Here is a 20,461-nt window from a genome sequence, read left to right on the forward strand (position 1 = left end):
TTCTGCAGAGAGACCACAGACATCATTCTGGAGAGACTATTGACAAATTGCATGCTGAGCAAGGAAGCGAGCAGGAAAGACAGGCTTAGGCTACTCCCCAGACAACATTAGCGCAACTGCCCAATATGTTTGGATGCGTACTGTTACAAAAGCTGGGTTCCGCTGCCTCCTCTCTCTGCCGAACGGTGGCAAGAGCCCATGGGCTCCAGGCATTCACCCACGGCCTGTGTTCCTTTGGAGAATTGAGACATGGCGGAGACTGTTGTAGCTTTGAGAAATATGGTTTATTCACACCTTCAGTCTGCATGGAGGGAGTCCAAAACAGGATGATCCTTTCAAGAGGGGCTTGTCCCTCACAGGACTGCAGCCATGCAGTCCAAGGCATCTCTCCCTGCAGCCAGCCTGCCCAAGATGGACCCCAGTCTTCCTTCTTATTCTTTTCAGAACACCTTGCTCAAAATCTCTCTTCTCCTGTCACTTCAAATGCACACCCCATCACCTTGGCAACATCCATCTTCCCAGGCCCAAGGATTCCTCTCACATGGCCCATCAGAGAGCCAGTGTGGTGTAGTGGTTAAGAGCGGTAGACTCGTAATCTGTTGAACCGGGTTCGCATCTCTGCTCCTCCACATGCAGCTGCTGGGTGATCTTGGGCTAGTCACACTCTTTGAAATCTCTCAGCCTCAGTCACCTCACAGAGTGTTTGTTGTGGGGCAGGAAGGGAAAGGAGAATGTTAGCCGCTTTGAGACTCCTTAGGGTAGTGATAAAGAGGGATAGCAAATCCAAACTCTTCTTCATCACCATCAGCACCTTTTGTCATTTAACAGATTTGCTCTTCGCTAGGCCAGCCAGACTGGTTTACATAAAAGACGCTCTGGTTTCCACCACATGACTAGGAAAGCTGTCTGTGGACAAACGCCGGCTCTCTCAGCCTGAAAGCGAGATGAGCGCCACAACCCCATAGACGCCTTTGACTGGACTTAACCGTACAGGGGTTCTTTACCTTACCTTTACTTTTACTTTACCTACATAAAAGATGTGTTTCGGTTGCACTGTATCTCTTTTTCCTACAGCTAATCACTAGATTTGTCACGGGATTCCCACAGATGGAATCCACATTCTCCTTCGGCAAGTAACAGAGCGAATCTGCAGTTTTTAATGGCCTGTTTCCCCTTTCCCCCTGTCCAAACTGCAAAAGCCACACCACAAAACCCAAACTCTCGTGAGAAGCCGGTGCACAACTACTTCTTTAATGCTGAGATTATGCAGGCCGCTTCTATTTCTGACCAACATTTCTTGAACAAAAGTGATAATGTGTGGCCTTCCTACATTTCAGAAACCAAACCCTCTCTGGAATCAGAGGAAGACGGTCCCCTGCCTATCAAGAATGCAATTTATCACCAACTGCAACAATGGGGAGCAGCATGTAGCAGGGAAATGTGCGGTTCACTAGAATTTCCCCATAGGCTTAGGGAAGAATGCACAGAGGTAGCCAACATGGCACCTTCCAGATTCTGGTGGACTCCAACTCCCATCATTCCCAGCCAGCATGACCAATGGATAGGGATGATTGGAGCAGTAGTGCTTGCATCGGGAGGGCCACAGATTCTATATCTCTGCTTAGTTAAGATCCCTTCATTGCAGGGGTTGGGCTAGATGACCCTTGGAATCCCTTCCAACTCTAAAATTCAATGATTCTCATGCCATTTCACCTCCCAGAGAGGTCTGCACTGAGACTCTTTTCCTCCTCATCTGCCCACATTTCAAATGGCAATATCGTCCGTCTGTCTGTCCTGGCAGGGTATGACCCAAATACCACCAAGTGCTGGGCAATATAAGAACCCTCAAGCGAGCCATTCTGCACAATCAAAGAGCACATTTTTGACGCTCTTGTATTCAGGTGGGCCTACCACATGCTCAGAAATAATCCTGGCCTTGTGCCTTTAACATCACTTTCATTCCACACCGAAGAGATAAAAGCAGCATCTGCTTAAATGCTCCTCTACCCTGGGCTGTCCGCAAATGCATCTTTCGTTTCACGGACAGGCACTGACCTCTGGCATGAACAACCACCCCTGCCTCATCCAACTTCCTCCATTCCCCGGGTCACACTTCCTTTGCCTGCACATTTCTCAACCTTTTGCATCACTCCCCTCTCTTTTGCACGCACCAAGTTATGGCAAACCTCCTCTCCAGGAACATCCCTCATTGCCACATGAAAGGTCACCCAACCACCCAGATTTGGGAAGGGTGCACCGTCTGGTGGGCGCATGTCCCTTTGGTGAGGACAGGACTTCTGGGAAGAAAGAAATAATCTACGCAGCATTATCACAAACAGGGGAAGAGAAGAGCTGGAATATTTCCTCAGCAAAATAATTAAGCTCAAACAGAAAGACAGGTACAAGTGCGCAGGCTCGCCAAATAAACAAAACGGTGTCTCCCTGAGCTTTCGTTCTCCCATTTGTCCCTCTAAAAAAATTAATTGCAGATGGAAGTGGTTGTGTTTCCGACACGACCCAAACGGTGCTGTAAGCCGACAGGGACCAATCCGGCCACGTGCTTCTTCACCGGTAAGCAAAAGACAATCGAACCGTTGCAAAAAATCGGTGACTAGGCCCACTGGATATTTTTCGTCCATGAGAAATCTCCTCAGAAAGGGCCATTTGCCAGGCTCTTGAATACCAGTGGTCTAAATCAGAGGTATCAAAGCCTTCATCCTTTTCCAGCTATCTTTCAGTCACTGCCTGGGCCCCACATCTGCCCATTCAGGGCCCCTCGTCCAAATGCTCCTCTGGCCGGCTTCCTGCAGCGGCATCCGGATCCTGGCTCGTGACTCAGATGCATGTCACCTCCTGCCCAGAATTCCCCTCCCCTGACTCACTGCGTGCCACGGCTAGGCCAAATGAGCAATAAGAGAAATAAGAGGCACGGCAGGTATGTGGGGCGAGGCAAAACACGTGCAGGGTAGAGGAACACTATTCAAGACACTGGAAGGGCTGGTTTTTACCTCAGCTCTGAGGGGAAAGGAGGAAGGGAAGAGCACGACAAAGGGCAGTGTGTGAACATGGGAGGGCAAAAGTTTTTAAGAGAACTGAAAGTGCTTGGAGAGACACAATGCTTCTATCTTCCCACAGGGAGCGGAAACAGGGGTTTTTCTGTGCCATTGTTGCCTTTGGTCAAACAGGCCAGAGAGGCAAACCCCCTACTCTTGTTTTCTTTTCAAAACCCAGCAGAACAATTTTGACCCCAGGTAAACACAACAGGGCAAAAGAAATGTGTGCATAGCTGCTGCTAATCTGTCACCTTTCCCCCCCCAGATGTTTTGCACGGCCACTAATACCCTCCAGATGTTTCAGGGGAAACGCTTCGCCTGCTGCTGGCTTGGGCCTTGTCCACACAACCTCCTTAAAATGACCACTCGACCACTCCTTTTCTAAATATGGATTGAAGCTGGTGGTGCGTCAGTAAGAGGCAGAGGGAGAGATGTCAAAATGAAGCATTTCAAGCTCTAGGGGGTAGGACTCGAACCCATGGCTTCAAGTGAAAAGGAAGGCGATTCTGACTAAACATCAGGAAGGACTTTCTGGCAGCAAGAGATGTTTGACAGTGGAACGGCTCTCCCTCAGGAGGTTGTGGACTCTCCTTCCTTGGTGGTTTCTAAGCAGAGTTTGGACGGCTGTCTGTCATGGATGCTTTAGCTGAGATTCCTGCCTTGCAGGGGGTTGGACTAGATGACCACAAGGGGTCCCTTCCAAATGTACAAGTCTATGATTCTATGACAGGACAGCCACAGGATAGATATGGATCGTGGAGCAACACCATTTTAAAAACCGGGATGAAAAAAGAAACAAGAAACACGAGCTGCAGATCAGGGTTTTGTTTTGTTATTTGAACCTCAAAGGGAGCACAGCAATACAGCAATCCCCCTTCCTTTCCCCCCCTCTTTTATTACAGGAGGCGTTTGGCTGACATCCTTCCAAGAGTCAAACCCAAGCTAATGCGAAAAAGAGGGGAAAGCAAGACGGCGGTGGGTGGATTTTCAGGGCAGTGAGTTACAGCTTGGGTGTTAAAGAAGCCAGGCATTTATTATTATTATTATTATTATTATTATTATTATTATTATTATTATTATTAATAATACCCCACCCATCTGGCTGGGCTTCCTCAGCCACTCTGGGCGGCTTCCAACCAAATATTAAAATAAAGTGGTACCTCGGGTTACATACGCTTCAGGTTACAGACTCCGCTAACCCAGAAATAGTGCTTCAGGTTAAGAACTTTGCTTCAGGATGAGAACAGAAATCGTGCTCTGGCGGCGCGGCAGCAGCAGGAGGCCCCATTGGCTAAAGTGGTGCTTCAGATTAAGAACAGTTTCAGGTTAAGTACAGACCTCCGGAACGAATTAAGTGCTTAACCCAAGGTACCACTGTACAGTAATGCGTCAAACATTAAAAGCTTCCCTAAACAGGGCTGCCTTCCACCTAGGACCTTCTGCATTCAAAGCATGTGTCCTTCTCTCTGAAGCAACCATCAGAAGTGGTGGAGTCTCCTGCTTTGGAGGTCTTTAAGCAGAGGCTTGACAACCATATGTCAGGAGTGCTCTGATGGTGTTTCCTGCTTGGCAGGGGGTTGGACTCGATGGCCCTTGTGGTCTCTTCCAACTCTATGATTCTATGATTCTATGATTCTAAGAAGCCCCCGCAGGAAGGTCTATTGCACCAGCCTCAGGTTCCCAAACCCTTCCTGTCTTGCTCGGTTGTCTTGCGGGTGTTTTCCCCAAGCTCTTCCATGCAATAATATGGCAAAGACATGTGGGAGCTGCGTCTTGCCGTTTGCACCCCTCCTTTGCCTCCAACCCACCCCTGCGTCTGAATAAGCTGCATGGCACAGACTACACTCCCAGGCAAGAACAGATTCTGGCGGAAATCTCTGTCCTACGCATGGAAGTCCCACTGGGCTCAAGGGGGGTTGCCTCCAGCATCCCGTGTGCTTAGGGCTACGGCCACAAGGAGATTCTTGCTGCCAAGATTTTGGTTTCTATTCGAGGAGAAGAAAGAGATGCTCTTTGGCCAAAGAAGCCCTTCACACCCACTTCCTCTTACCCAGGCGTCTGGTTTGAGGCTCGCAACCCCACGCAACTGCCAAATCAGCAAAAAAAAAAAAATAATGCAAGAAAAGGAAAATAGCTGTGGCTGGCTTCAGCTAATCAGCCGGTGGCCTTCGGCAGAAAAGCCCAGTGGCAAGGATTCTGGGAAGCCCCCCAAACTGTGCTGGGGCAAACAGAGTAGGCCATCGGCCAGCAGGGTGGGTCAGGAGCCCAAAGTGGCCCAGAGAGGATAGGAAAGACTCTCAGCAGAGGCTCCCATCAGCATTTTCAGGAGGGATTCAAATGCATGCTGGGAAATTTAGGCCCGCCAGGGTTAAAACCTCAGCACAACAAATCCACTCCCTGAGACTTCCTGAGGCTAGGAGAATGCAGCGAGAAGTGTGGGGTGAACAAATGAGAAACAGGAAACTGTATAAACGTCCAGCAAGCAAATCAGAGCAAATTGGGGTCAAATGTTTATTGCCTTCTTTTTTTTAAGAATGAATGCTCAATAAGACAGGATGTGGTACAATCTCCACATAAGATTTGTGCAAGCAAATCAGGTAAAGGGACCCCTGACTACTAGGTCCAGTAGTGGTCGACTCTGGGGTTGCAGCGCTCTTCTCGCTTTACTGGCCGAGGGAGCCAGCGTACAGCTTCCGGGTCATGTGGCCAGCAGGACTAAGCCGCTTCTGGCGAACCAGAGCAGCACACGGAAACACCGTTTACCTTCCCACCAGAGTGGTACCTATTTATCTACTTGCAATTTGACGTGCTTTCAAACTGCTAGGTTGGCAGGAGCTGGGACTGAACAATGGGCGCTCACCCCATCGCGGAGATTCGAACCACCGACCTTCTGATCAGCAAGTCCTAGGCTCTGTGGTTTAACCCATAGCGCCACCCATGTCCCATGCAAATCAGAACGAATGCTTAATAAATAGGTAGCCTGGAGGAGTCCGGTGTTCACAATATTATGCTAAATAGACCAACAGAGATGTCAAAGGGATGAGCTGTGGTCCTTTCTTGGTTCACCTTCCACGGCTCTGAGTGGCTTGCAGTACTGCCCGTCATCTGTGGTGCCAAAGAACAAGGGGACCTTCCAAACATCCCCTCTCCCGAAATGCTTACCCGATCTCCACATGGCCCACCCATTTCCACTGCAAGAAGTGAAGCTACAGGGAACCAGGCAGAGAGCCTTCTTGGTGGTGGCACCCGCCCTGTGGAACACCCTCCCATCAGATGTCAAGGAGATAAATAACTATACGACTTAGAGAAGACATCTGAAGGCAGCCTTGTATAGGGAAGTTTTTAATGTTTGATGTTTATTATGCTTTTATACTCGTTGAAAGCCGCCCAGAGTGGCTGGGGCAAACCCAGTCAGATGGGCAGGATACAAATAATAAAATTATTAATATTATTACAGTGGGTACCTCAGGTTAAGTACTTAATTCGTTCCGGAGGGCCATTCTTAACCTGAAACTGTTCTTAACCTGAAGCACCACTTTAGCTAATGGGGCCTCCCGCTGCTGCCGCGCCGCCGGAGCACGATTTCTGTTCTCATCCTGAAGCAAAGTTCTTAACCCGAGGTACTATTTCTGGGTTAGCGGAGTCTGTAACCTGAAGCGTATGTAACCCGAGGTACCACTGTATTAAAAGCAGGACAAGCGCTCCTGCCTCTTTGCAGAGGAGGGCATTTACCAAGTGCTACAGCTTCTCGCACAAGCAACACCTGCTGAGATGCGTCTGGCAACCCTACCCCTTGGCCTACCTTACAGGGGTGTTGTAAGGGTTACCGAGAATCAAGGTGAAGCACTCTGGACCCTCGAAACAGGTCGACGTTGTTTTCGTGAGCGGCAAGAGACGGAGACACGCTTGCACATGCACGCACGCACACTGCCCAATTGGCATTTGGCAAGGCTTGCAGGGCCCGTTCCCACGCTCGGAGGAAAACCCCCTCCCCAGCCGAGCCATCGGGAACCAGCCACTCGCATAGAAAAGGGAACAAAAGAAGCTGGAGGCTGGGGACAAGAGGGGCTTTGAGAGAGGGGGACACCCGAGACAATGAACAAGGACGTGAGGGAAGGGGGGAAAGGGGCACGCTCACGAAGGCAAGGCTGAATGGAGGGCGAGAATAGGGGTCCCCCTCCTGCATTCACTGCCCTTCCCTCCTGCCCCCTGCTCTTCAATAACGCCAGAGAGGGACTGGCTTGCGGGGAGAACCAGGGCTCTCTCTTTGCAGCCAGCAGAACCGAGAGAAAAATAAAGGACGGGGGGATTTTTGGCTCAGCCACCCAGATGCAGAAAACGGAGAAGCAAACAAAAGCTTGATCGGAGCCTCATCAGCTAGGCCCTGAAACTGTTTTCAACACCTTGGTCCAGAGCCAGGGAAAGGCAAGGAAGGAACTATGGAGTGTGTACAGAGTATGCTTCTTCACATACAGAGAGCATACAGGAACCCAGATGTCGGGAATTAGTGCTCCCAGCACTGAGAAGATTAAACTCCACTTGGAAAGGCAAAGCCGCAAAACAAAGCCGTGGATCGAGACGGAAGAAAGCTATAGATGGATTTTGAAAGCTCTGGTCCCATGGAGGAGATTGAGAGGGGACCAGTCCCAAACACCCAGTGTGTATTTCCCCAGACAGCTGACCTCCCGGACAGCACAGGGCTTCTCCTGTAAAGTTCTGGGAACTGTAGTTTGCCCCGTGGAACTACCACACCCAGCATCCTCAACAAACTACAGTTCCCAGGATTTAATTTGCTTTGGACGTATGGGACGGATGTGATCACGTATCTTTTTTGTAATGGTAGTTTTCTGAGCAGAGGAATCAGACATGATCCACTGTGCGACTCACCTCTCAACGCCAGTGTGGAAGGCGTCCGGGCCTGCGGGTCGTTCAAGGAGTTGAGGGGGGCGCTGTCTTGCAGCCAGATCACCCGCACTGGTTCTGGGGGGCCCTGAGCCCTGCAGCTGAGGTTGAAGGGGGTGTTGACTGTGACCTCCAGATCCTGGGGCTCTTCAGTGAAAAAGGGGAGACCTGGACACAAAAAGGGGGGGGCGGCAAGAAGGAATAGACTCAGCAAGCGGACACAGAAGGCTCCCTTGTGATGCGTAAATGCGAGGTTCTTCAAAGTGGAATCGAAGCAAACGTCAGTTCGGGTTTCCCCCAGATTGCTGTTTGTGCCAATTCAGCTTTGAAGAGTGGGTTTTCGTCCCTGATGGAGCTGTAATTTTTATTTTTGTTATTTTACGTACAAGTTATTACTATTATCTCAAGTGGGTTTTTTATATATACTTATGTTTCAAAGTGTTTCAGAAAGGAAATCGAACAAAATTAAATACTGTCTATAAAGCAATACAGGTACAGATCCATAAAACATCAAAATCTATTAAACAGGATTCTGCTCACTGAATATCATTCGCTCAAGATTCCATGTCTGCTAACACACCTGTGTTATTTATTTTGATTCATTAGTTTTATATACTGCTCTTCATCCAAAGATATGAAGAGGATTCACAGGGTAAAAACACAAGGTAAAAAAAAACAAGTAAATAGTTGAAACCAAAACAACAAAGCAATACCCCCCTCCCACAAACACATATAAAAGGCTGTAGAATATTAATCAGCCAAAGGCCTGGTTGAAAAGGAATGCTTTTGCCGGGTGCCTACAGGCATATAATGAAAGTGCCAGGCGAGCCTCCCTGGGGAGAGCAATCTACAGACAGGGAGCCACCCCGGAAAAGGCCCTGTTCTTGTGTTGCTGCCCTCTGGACCTCTTGTGGAGGAGACACACAAAGAAGGGCCTCAGATGATGAGTGCATTGTCCGGGTTGGTGTATATTGAGGTATTGTGGTCCTGAGCCATTTAAGGCTTTATAGGCCACCAGCATTTTGAACTGGGCCCAGAAACTAATTGGCGGCTTGGGACATATTCAGTCTACAATCAGGCACAGCCACAGGCTCCCTCCCTCTCAGCAATCACAGATCCCAACAATCCACAAACTACAGCACTGGCAGGCTTCCGCTGTGACGCTCAAACCCAGTCTTATCTAGGGCTCCTCCAACCGCAGTAGAAACCCCACACAGCTCACCCAAACACTCGCACAAGGTCATCATCTATGGCTAAGGAACCAAGGTCTCACCCTAGACAAAACATCTTCCATTTATATTTACAGTACTTGTTGCGTCTGCGTTCTTCAAAGCTTTCACGTTGGGAAAGTTTTGAAAGAAAGAGAAGCTGGCTGCGAAGCCAGTTTGGGCTCCAGTGCCTCTTTTCTCTGTCACCACCCTCCTTCTTCGACCCTGTGATGAACACTTGTGTAAGATCCTCGCGGTGTGATCTGGTGTGTGCACATCACGCTCAGACAAACAGCGTTTACCTTCCAGCTTCAGGTAGGCTTCATCAGAGAGGACTTCAGATCCGTTCACCGAGGCCGCACACTGGTAGTTCCCCATGTCTGAGAGCTGAACAGAAGAGATGCTGTCAGGGAAGAGGAGAACAGCAACACAGGGAGTTAATTTGGCTTCTCAGTGCCTTAAAATTCACTCCTGATCTGAGGAGAGAGAGCAGGGTTGTGGGATCCCTCCTTAAACAAGTGTATCTATAGCAGCGACCAGAGGAGGAATGACCGCCGGGAGGAACTCAGAGAGAAGAAACACCGTGGTGCATCAATCGGACGCCTTCATCTGCCCCGGCTGCAACAAAACATGTCTCACTCGTATCGATCTCTACAGCCACAGCAGGTCCCACAGTTTGACTTCACCCCCAAAGGCTCACGCCAGTCAGATGCCAACAACCTCTACTCCTGATCTGGACCACTTGCTCAGGCGAATACTACCAGGCTAGGCTCCAGGCCTGTTCATGAGAACATGAAAAGAGCCCTGCTGGGTAGGAACACAGGAAGTTGCCTTATACCAGGTCTGACCATTGGTCCATCTGCCTTGTCTGCATGGACTGGGAGTGGCTCTCCAGGGTTTCAACCCGACCTGGAGACATCAGGATTGAACCTGGGACCATCTGCATGCAAAAAATGTTCTGCCTTCCCCTCAGGATCAGTTTGAAAGTTCATCTAGACTAAGGTTACCAGACGTCCCCGTTTCCCGGGGACAGTCCCCGGATTCACAAATCTGTCCCTGGACAAAATCCGTCCCCAGATTTTTATTTTAAGTGTTGTAGATTTACTAGTAGGGAATAAATGTTGCGTGATTGGTTCAACAGCACAAGACACATCATATGGGGACTTCTGGCGAGGCAAAATGGCGGGCAGTGAGTAGTTCCTGAAGCCATTCAGAGCCAACAGCGCTATCAGGCTGGCTCCCGGCTGCTGAGACTGCCACTGCCACTACCAAGGGGGAACTGGGGATGCCCAGCGTGTCAACTGGGGGAACCACTGACAGCCCACCCCCACCCCCGCAACCCAAACTGAGCCAGGAGCGAGAGCGCCTGGCCACCCGGCCAACTGCCCAATGGCACTCCGGGGCCAGGAAAACCCCAGAGCTGACACAGAGAGAAGGAGGAGAGGAGAAGGAGAAGGAAGAGAGAGAAAGAGGAAGAAGAAAAAAAGAGGGGAGCTTCAACCTTGCCACGCCGCTGAAAAGGAGAAGTAGGAGAGCACCAGGAGGGCAAGGACACGTGGCCAAGCCCAGGCCTGACGTGAGCCTACTCCATGGCGGCTAGCTCTCCAAGAGAGCAGGCCAGGGTCCAGAGGAAGGCCGCGCGACAGAGGGAGACCACAGAAGAGAATATATTACTTCTTCGTTATTATTTTTTTAAATACCGTATTTTTTGCTCTATAAGACTCACTTTTTCCCTCCTAAAAAGTAAGGGGAAATGTGTGTGCATCTTATGGAGCGAATGCAGGCTGCGCAGCTATCCTAGAAGCCAGAACAGCAAGAGGGATTGCTGCTTTCACTGCGCAGCGATCCCTCTTGCTGTTCTGGCTTCTGAGATTCAGAATATTTTTTTCTTGTTTTCCTCCTCCAAAACCTAGGTGCGTCTTATGGTCTGGTGCGCCTTATAGAGCGAAAAATACTGTGACTTTTTCTTTAATAACTTTTCTCTTTCTCTCTTTTTTTTAGTGTCCTTTTCTTTGAAAAAAATCTGGTAACCTTAATCTAGACCACTCACTCCTGAGCCACCCCTTCTCTTCCAGGGTGCCTCACTCCAGGAGGCTAAGCACAGGGTGTGTGTCCAAAACCCATTTCCATTAAACATCAGGATACAAAACACACTATGAGTAATACCATTAAAATCCATGGATATAAACTTGGGTCCAATATGCACCAAAACCCTCTTACGACGTTTGAGATATTTGTTAAGAGAACTTGGGCATACACAGCCAACATTTTCAACTCAACTTGAATGCCATGGCAGACCTTTCAAATGTCCCCATTTTCCAGGGTTTACAAAAGCCGCCTCGGTTTCTGATTTGATTTCAGAATGCCCTGCTTTCCCTTAGGATGTCCCTATTTCCATTGGAGAAATGTTGGAGGGTATGCTGTGGCAAATTGTACAGGGGCCCAATATTTCTGATTTTAAATATTGGGGCCCCTACCCCTCCGGGTTAGTGTTTATCGCTGGTTAGGAGTTGTTTGTGTTTTGGGTTGTTTGTGTCACTGCAGAAAGGCTGACAACCTCTCTGTTTGTTTATGGATCATGATTCTTCCCCTTTCCATCCTCAGACTCCTGAATCCAGAAGACCAGCTGCCAGTTTCCTCCTGGACATCACAAGCAGCAGACAAAACAAAGCATCTTACTCTTGTGCTAGTTGTGTGTGTGTGTGTGTGTGTGTGTGTGTGTGTGTGTGTGTGTGTGTTTATTCTACAGAGTTCTTTAAACCCTTCTGTTTGTTCCAGCTGAGCATTGTGTCTTTTGCTGTTTATCAAACTCGAGATGAATGTACAGTGGTGCCCCGCAAGACGAAATTAATTCGTTCCGCAATTTTTGTCGTCTAGCGAATTTTTCGTCTTGCGAAGCACGGTTTCCCATAGGAATGCATTGAAAATCAATTAATGCGTTCCTAGGGAAACCGCTTGCCAGGCTGGCGGTGCGGAGAAGGGCTTTTCTCCGCACCGCAAGCCTTCAGCACAGGTACGGGAACAGAGGGGAAGGCGCGCAGCGCTTTCCCTCTGTTCCCGGGGCTTGCGTGGGAGGAGGGTTTTTCCTCCCCACCGCCAACATTCAGAACAGCATTCTGAATGTTGGCGGTGGGAAGGAAAACCCTTCTCCCACCCCAAGTCTTCAGGACAGCCATCCGAAGGCTGGCGCGGGGAGAAGGTCTCTCCGCCGCCCCCCACGCCAGGCTTCGGTGCATCCTTCAGAGGCTGCTGCCATAGTCACGCGTCACTTCTCCAGCTGGGAGAGGGTCGCGGGGCTATGGTTTCTTTAGCCCCGCGCGCGCTCTCCCGGCTGGAGAGGTGACGGGCGCCTATGGAGGTTCCTGCCATATGCGCGCGTCACAACTCCAGCTGGCAGAGGGTCGCGGGGCTATGGTTTCTTTAGCCCCGCGCGCGCTCTCCCGGCTGGAGAGGTGACGGGCGCCTATGGAGGTTCCTGCCATATGCGCGCGTCACAACTCCAGCTGGGAGAGGGTCGCGGGGGGCTGGTTTAGCCCCGCGCGCGCTCTCCTGGCTGGAGAGGTGACGGGCGCCTATGGAGGTTCCTATGGAGCTGTTCCTGGAACAGCTTTCCGAAGTGGGGCGGCTGGGGCAGGTGACCCCGCCCCCCGCCCCACTTCGGAACAGCTGCAAAAGACGTCAGGGGGAAGCGGGGAAGCGAAGCGCTTCGCTTCCCGCTTCCCCCGGACCTCTTCTGAAGCAAGGGGCTGGGGGGAGATCGCTATCTCCCCCCATCCCCTTGCTTCAGAAGAGGTCCGGGGGAAGCGGGGAAGCGAAGCGCTTCGCTTCCCCGCTTCCCCCGACGTCTTTTGCAGCAAGGGGCTGGGGGGAGATAGCGATCTCCCCCCAGCCCCTTGCTTCAGAAGAGGTCCGGGGGAAGCGGGGAAGCGAAGCGCTTCGCTTCCCCGCTTCCCCCGACGTCTTTTGCAGCAAGGGGCTGCAGGGAGATCGCTATCTCCCCCCATCCCCTTGCTTCAGAAGAGGTCCGGGGGAAGCGGGGAAGCGAAGCGCTTCGCTTCCCCGCTTCCCCCGGATGTCTTTTGCAGCAAGGGGCTGCAGGGAGATCGCTATCTCCCCGCAGCCCCTTGCTTCAAAAGAGAAGACCCGCTGTCCCCGGGGCAAGCTTCGTTTTGCGAAGCAAGCCCATAGGGGAATTCGTCTTGCGAGGCAAATCGCGGACGAAAAAACCTTTCGTCTAGCGAGTTTTTTGTCTTGCGAGGCGTTCGTCTTGCGGGGCACTACTGTATAAGCTTTTTAGGAAAGGAAAGAAACAAGTTTAAAGAGCCCACGCAGCTAACGAAACAAAGGCAGAGTAAAAAATATATAAAAACCGTGGGAACTGTTGGAGATTCCAGACTGTTGCTATTTTGTGGGTGGAATTCAATCGCGTATGGGCAAATTCAATTTGCACAATAACAGCGAATTTGGCGCTGTTGCACAACAGGCCTGCTTCCCCCAGGAAAAAAATAGGGACTTTATTCAGTATAATCCAGTAATGGATTATCATTACTATTTTGTGAGATGGAGCGTGGGGTTGGGGAGTGGACCACCAGAAAAGGAACCATTATTACTATGACTATTTATTACATTGATATACCCCCTTTATCTTCCAAGGATCTCGAGATGGTGCAGGTGGTTCTCCCCCCCCCCCCATTTCGCCCTCACGACAACCCTGTGAGGTAGGTTAGGCTAAGACAGGGGTCAGCAAACCTTTTCAGCAGGGGCCCAGTCCACTGTCCCTCAGACCTTGTGGGGGGCCAGACTATATTTTTTTTGGGGGGGAATGAACGAATTCCTATGCCCCACAAATAACCCAGAGATGCATTTTAAATAAAAGGACACATTCTACTCATGTAAAAACACCAGGCAGGCCCCGCAAATAACCCAGAGATGCATTTTTTTTCTTTTTTCTTTTTCTTTTTTTTTTGCTCCTTTTTTAATATATATTTTATTCAGGATTTTCTTGTTTTACAGAAGTGTAGTGCCTCATATTTTTTTTCTTCATGTAACATTTTTACAAATCCGTTTCATTTGTTGAGGCATTGGGGGGGAAGAAAAGAAAAAAGAAAAAAGAAAGGGGGGTGGAGAGAGGGAAGATGGATAGGGTTGGGGTCGGGTGGCGGTGTTTCTATTATGTTTAATGTATGTAGAGTTTGGTGTCAGCGTTGCTTGTGTTGTTCACTTGTGTTCCTTTGGTGGTGAGAGAGGTTGGGGTTGGCCTAAGGTGTGATTGTTTGCTTGTGATTGGCTGTGGTGATCTTTGTTTTCGTGGGTGGGTGAGGTGGGTGGGTGTTTTGGATCAGGTTAGCCATATTGATTTGTATGCTGTTTCCCAGAGATGCATTTTAAATAAAAGGACCCATTCTACTCATGTAAAAACACGCTGATTCCCAGACCATCTATGGGCCGGATTTAGAAGGCGACTGGGCCAGATCCGGACCCCGGGCCTCAGTTTGCCTACCCATGGGCTAAGAGATGGTGACTGACTCCAAGGTCATGCTCTGCTGACTGAGCTACCCTTCATGTGCTTAGAAGTATGTTTTTCTTGTTTGTTTTGGTTTTTTTTCTTGATTGATTGTGATGATGTTTTTTCTTTTTTATTGGTTGTGAAGGTGAAGTTTGTTGTATTGTTTAAAACCTTTAATAAATATTTTATAAAAAAAAGAAGACACGGGTGCAAGCTGTTTCCCCCGGTTGTGCTCCTTTCCCAGGGAAAACCCACTCTTTAGTGCTAAATTGGAGCAAATGCTAATCCGGCAAAAACCGGAATTGTGGGCTAAAGAGCCCTTTCCCCTGGGCTATTGGGGGACGGGACGGGGGGCGGAGCAGAGAAGCAGCAGGAGGGTGGATAAGCCCTTAGCCTGCCTCTTGGATAATCCAGGACTTCAGACATCCAGTTTGGGCCACGGTCCTGGAAGCTGCCCCTGATCCTTTCATCCCCATTCAGTTCCTACTTTGCCTGGCCTGCCAACGGAAAGGGCAATGAAAGAAGCAGAGGAGGAAAGCATCATGCGAGGCCAGGAGAGGAAAGCTGCCAGCCTCTCTCCTACTCACCAAGTTATGCTGCTTTGGGGTTGAGCAACTGGAAATATTTCCCAATGTGTCTCTCTCTCACACACACCCCCCTCAGAGAAAGCCAGCCAGCTCCCCATCTCTCCACAAGGAAGATGGCTCGGCTGTTCACGTGGAGGAAAGAAGGGATGGTGGTTTAAGTCAAACAGGCAACACCCATTACCGTTTCAACTTTCCTCCGCTCCCCCGTGGCACGGTTTCCGCCTGTTGCGCAACTGACTGACTGGCTGTAGAGCACAGTTTTGGTTGCCTCGCGTCAGAAAGGATATCGGAATACGGTCAGAGAAGGGCTAGCCAAACGGTCAAGGCAACTTACATGTGGGGAAAGGTTTGGGACATTTTAGAGAAAAGGCGAGGGAGAGGCGACAGGGTGGAAGTTCAAGCAATTATGCCTGGCATCCGTGAAAGGTGGCCATCCAACCTCTGCTTAAAAACCTCCCGAGAGAGTCCGTCCCCCTGCCAAACCGCTCTTACTGTCAGAAAGTTTTTCCTGATGTTTAGTCGGCTTGTACGGTAACTTGAATCCATTGATTCGAGTCCTACCCTCCAGAGCAGGAGCAAACAAGCTACAGTCATACCTCTGGTTGAAGTTGCTGCGCGCTGCGGCGACCCGGAAGTAACAGAGTGCATTACTTCCGGGTTTCACCGCTTGCGCATGCTCAGATGGTCAAAATTACATCACACGCATGCGCGGAAGCAGCAAATCATGACCTGCAGATGCGCGGACGTGGATTGTGTTCGCTTCTGGATGCAAACGGGCTCCGGAACAGATCCTGTTCGCATCCAGAGGTACCACTGTAGTTCCATCCTCCATGTGACAGCCCCTTAGTTTAGACATTTGAAGATGGCTCTCATATCTCCTCTCAGTCTCCTCTTCTCCAGGCTAAACACACCCAACTCCCTCAACCGTTCCTCATAAGGCTTGGTTTCCAGACCCTTGGCCATCTTGGTCACCCTCCTCTGCCCACCTTCCAGCTTGTCAGCATCCTTCTTAAATTGTGGTGCCCAGAACTGGGCACAGGACTCCAAGCGTGGCCTGACCAAGGCAGAACAGAGCGGGACTATGACTTCTCTTGATCACTAGACTTCTGTTGATGCAGCCTAGAACAGCACTGCCTTCTCTTTTTTTGCTGCTGCATCACACTGTTGACTCAATGTGTCAACAGCTTCTCAATGTGTATTGTACAGTGAGTTAAACCACAGAGCCTAGGGTTTGCCAATCAGAAGGTCGGTGGTTCGAATCCCCGCGACAGGGTGAGCTCCCGTCGTTCGGTCCCGTCGTTCGGCAGCGGGAGGCCCCATTAGCTAAAGTGGTGCTTCAGGTTAAGAACAGTTTCAGGTTAAGAACAGACCTCCGGAACGAATTAAGTACTTAACCCGAGGTATCACTGTATTGTTTTATGTACTGTGGCTTGCCGCTGTTTTATTGATTATAGTTTGGATATTATTTATTGTAACTGTTGAGTGGATTTCTGTTTAACTTTTATATGTTGATATTATTATTTTATACTGTTCTAATGATTGTTGCAAGGGATGCGGGTGGCGCTGTGGGTAAAACCTCAGCGCCTAGGACTTGCCGATCGCATGGTCGGCGGTTTGAATCCCCGCGGCGGGGTGTGCTCCCGTCGTTCGGTCCCAGCGCCTGCCAACCTAGCAGTTCGAAAGCACCTCCAGGTGCAAGTAGATAAATAGGGTCCGCTTACCAGCGGGAAGGTAAATGGCATTCCGTGTGCTGCGCTGGCTCGCCAGATGCAGCTTGTCACGCTGGCCACCTGACCCGGAAGTGTCTGCGGACAGCGCTGGCTCCTGGCCTCTAGAGTGAGATGAGCGCACAACCCTAGAGTCTGGCAAGACTGGCCCGAACAGGCAGGGGTACCTTTACCTTAATGATTGTTGAATGTTACTTTTTTGATGTAGGTTGCCTATTTCAAAGTTATGTTTTACAACATATGTTTACAACATTTTTGTATTGCATTAGATTGTTATAAGATGTACATTTTTTGTTTCTTCAGCTTGTAAACCGCCTTGAGTATCGTAAGATAGAAAGACGGTATACAAAATAAAAATTATGATGATGATGTTGATGACTCGTGCTGAGCTTGTGGTCCACTAAGACTGCTAGATCTTTCCAACGCTGAGCCCGCCAGCCCACCTACTGTGGCTTTGGAGATGTAAGGTGCTCACCTCAATTCGCTGGTTGTCATCCATTCTTCATCATCCAAGGGAAACTGCATCTGGTTACTGTCAGCCAAGTCCAGGGCGGCTCCGTCCCGCAGCCAACTGATCTCAGGCGGCTCGCCAAGGGAAAGGGCAGAGCAGGAAAGCTTGATGTCCTTGCCCAAGGAAGATGTCAGGTTCGAAGGGCTCTCTTGGAAGAACACGGCTGGAGGAGAGAAAGAGATTGTGTTGGAGCACCTGAATAGCATCGTGCAGAAGGAAAATGAGACATAGGGATGGGTCTAGGATAGAAACAGCGAAGGGAGTCTATCTGCGTTGTGCAGTTTCTGCTGCACACTGAATACATGCCTCTTTAACAGTGGCGTAGCGTGGGTTGTCAGCACCCGGGGCAAGGCAAGTAATTTGCGCCCCCTAACCCATGGATTTGCGCCCCCTAACCCGTGGATTTGCACCCCCTAACCCTAACCCCCAGATGTTGCGCCCGGTGCGGCCGGCTCCCCCTGCACCCCCCACGCTACGCCACTGCTCTTTAATAAGTATATACAGTCATACCTCGGGTTACAGACACTTCAGGTTGTGTTTTTTCAGGTTACGGATGCGCTGAAACCTGGAAGTACCAGAATGGGTTACTTCCGAGTTTTGGCGGTCACGCATGTGCAGGAACGCTAAATCACGCTTTGCACATGCACATAAATGCCGAATCAGAATCTGCGCGTGCGCAGACGTGCCACTGCAGGTTGCGAACATGCATCCCGCATGGATCACGTCCGCAACTCGAGCGTCCACTGTACCTGACACCTGAGATGTACAGTGGTACCTCAGGTTACATACGCTTCAGGTTTCATACGCTTCAGGTTACAGACTCCACTAACCCAGAAATAGTGCTTCAGGTTAAGAACTTTGCTTCAGGTTGAGAACAGAAATCAGGCTCTGGCGGTGTGGCAGCAGCAGGAGGCGGCATTAGCTAAAGTGGTGCTTCAGGTTAAGAACAGTTTCAGGTTAAGTACGGACCTCCGGAACGAATTAAGTACTTAACCTGAGGTACCACTGTATATATTTTAGGACCCACCCTACAGCACTGTTTCAACCTGATTTTCATAGCTATTTATCTACCATCTGCCGGCCTTTCGCATTGATAGCCCACCTTTCCTCTAAGGCAGGCATGGCCAAACTTGGCCCTCCAGCTGTTTTGGGACTACAATCCCCATCATCCCTGACCATTGGTTCCTGTTAGCTAGGGATGATGGGAGTTGTAGTCCCAAAACAGGTGGGCCAAGTTTGGCCATGCCTGCCCTAAGGAGATCGAAGAGGCATTCATGGCACCCCAAAGCTTTCCTGCACCCCATTTCATCCTCACAACAAGCCTGCGAGGTAGGCTAAGCTGTGAGGCTATAGCTGGCCAAAGGCCACTCAATAAGTTCCATGGCCAAGTGGGGATTTGAATCCTGGTCTGAGTCCAACACTCTAACCACTATGTGACACTGGCTCCTCTGAATGTTTTAAAATTGCTCAGAGACCATGTGGTGAAGGGCCAGTAAGAAAGTAAGAATAATATTGGATACAGAGTGGTACTGATATAACACCAAGGTTGCAGGTTTGAACCCCGTATGGAACAGCTGCCTTACAGGGGGTGGGCTAGATGATCTATAGGGTCCCTTCCAACTCTTCAATTCTATGACTCTGTGATGATGATGATGATGATGATGATGATGATTGTCCCCTTTTCCAATTCCCAGGTATTAGCCCATATCCAGAACCTCTATTCACTGAAACCAGGTTTTAAACTCGTTTAACCTTGCTGTTGTCTGCCCACCTGTCCTGGGGGCGTCTGCAATTTTACATAAATAAAAATGAGTCCTGCTACAAGGGAAGGGCGTTCGGGCTGCAGTAGGCCTGAGAATGAAAAACTTCCGACTTGGAAAGCAAGGCTCTCATCGTCACATTCCAGGAGTCCGGTTGCGTGAAGGGAAAAATGCACTGCGCATGCTCAGAGACCCACAAGATGCCTTATTACAATACAGTGGTACCTCGGGTTACATATGCTTCAGGTTACATACGCTTCAGGTTACAGACTCCGCTAATCCAGAAATAGTGCTTCAGGTTAAGAACTTTGCTTCAGGATAAGAACAGAAATCGTGCTCCGGCGGCGCGGCGGCAGAAGGAGGCCCCATTAGCTAAAGTGGTGCTTCAGGTTAAGAATAGTTTCAGGTTACGAACGGACCTCTGGAACGAATGAAGTTCTTAACCCGAGGTACCACTGTATATTCCAATGGCTGTGCTTTGGCATCGCAGAATGGTTCAGTGGGGTCCGAGCTCTGGGTCAAATTAGGCTATGAATATTATTTAAAGGGATGGCCACTGACCAGGGAAAAAATGAGAACTCAAGCCAGCTCTACTGCCAGTAGCATGAGTCTGGGTTGCAGGAATCAACAAGAAAGGTTGTTAAGCCTGGAGACAAAGATTGATTGATTGATTGATTGATTGATTAACTAACACACATACATATCTCGCTTAATATTTTTAAAATAAAAAAATTCCTTCCAGTAGCACCTTAAAGACCAACTAAGTTAGTTCTTGGTATGAGCTTTCGTGTGCATGCACACTTCTTCAGATACACTGAAACAGAAGTTAATATTAATTAAGTTAATATTTTTAAACTCTTATCCATTTGCCACCTGCTATCGTCTGTGGCAGATCATCTGACTGCTTCAGGGAGCAGGAGCAGCTAGTTTTAAAAGTTGGCAACTCTTTAGCATCACTTTCCTCCTTCTTTTTTCCTTTTTGCAAATCTTGTCTTCTGTAATGTGCCAATTTGGGCAGCGGGAGGGAACGGTGACGTTGAGATCTGGCTGGCCAGGCCGGCTGCGGACGATGACTCTCCTCGCCTCTCCGTCACCAGCTGCCAAGGGATAGCAGCTGCACCAGCCCCACCCGCTTAATGACAGTTCTTATAATTCCCCGGCCCATCAAAAAATACCCACCCAAGCCCTAGTGTGGGCCAGGGTAGAA

General features: G+C 49.6%; 1 protein-coding gene across 3 annotated transcripts in view; it reads right to left on the bottom strand.

Moving 5' to 3' along the window:
- Window positions 1–20,461, bottom strand: part of AXL (AXL receptor tyrosine kinase) — a 74,130-nt gene that overhangs the window by 39,420 nt on the left and 14,249 nt on the right. For 2 of the 3 annotated variants that reach the window (XM_081200241.1, XM_081200240.1), the window contains exons 2-4: window positions 17,459–17,657; window positions 9,466–9,566; window positions 7,941–8,123 (exon numbers count right to left, since the gene is read on the bottom strand). In XM_081200241.1, coding sequence (XP_081056367.1) covers window positions 7,941–8,123; window positions 9,466–9,566; window positions 17,459–17,657 — 483 coding nt within the window. Of the gene's footprint in view, window positions 1–7,940; window positions 8,124–9,465; window positions 9,567–15,748; window positions 15,866–17,458; window positions 17,658–20,461 lie in introns of those variants that run through there. The other variant, XM_081200242.1, reaches the window with a different exon arrangement.

Source organism: Podarcis bocagei (genome assembly GCF_964188305.1).
Source record: "Podarcis bocagei genome assembly, chromosome: 7".
Lineage (NCBI taxonomy): Eukaryota > Metazoa > Chordata > Lepidosauria > Squamata > Lacertidae > Podarcis > Podarcis bocagei.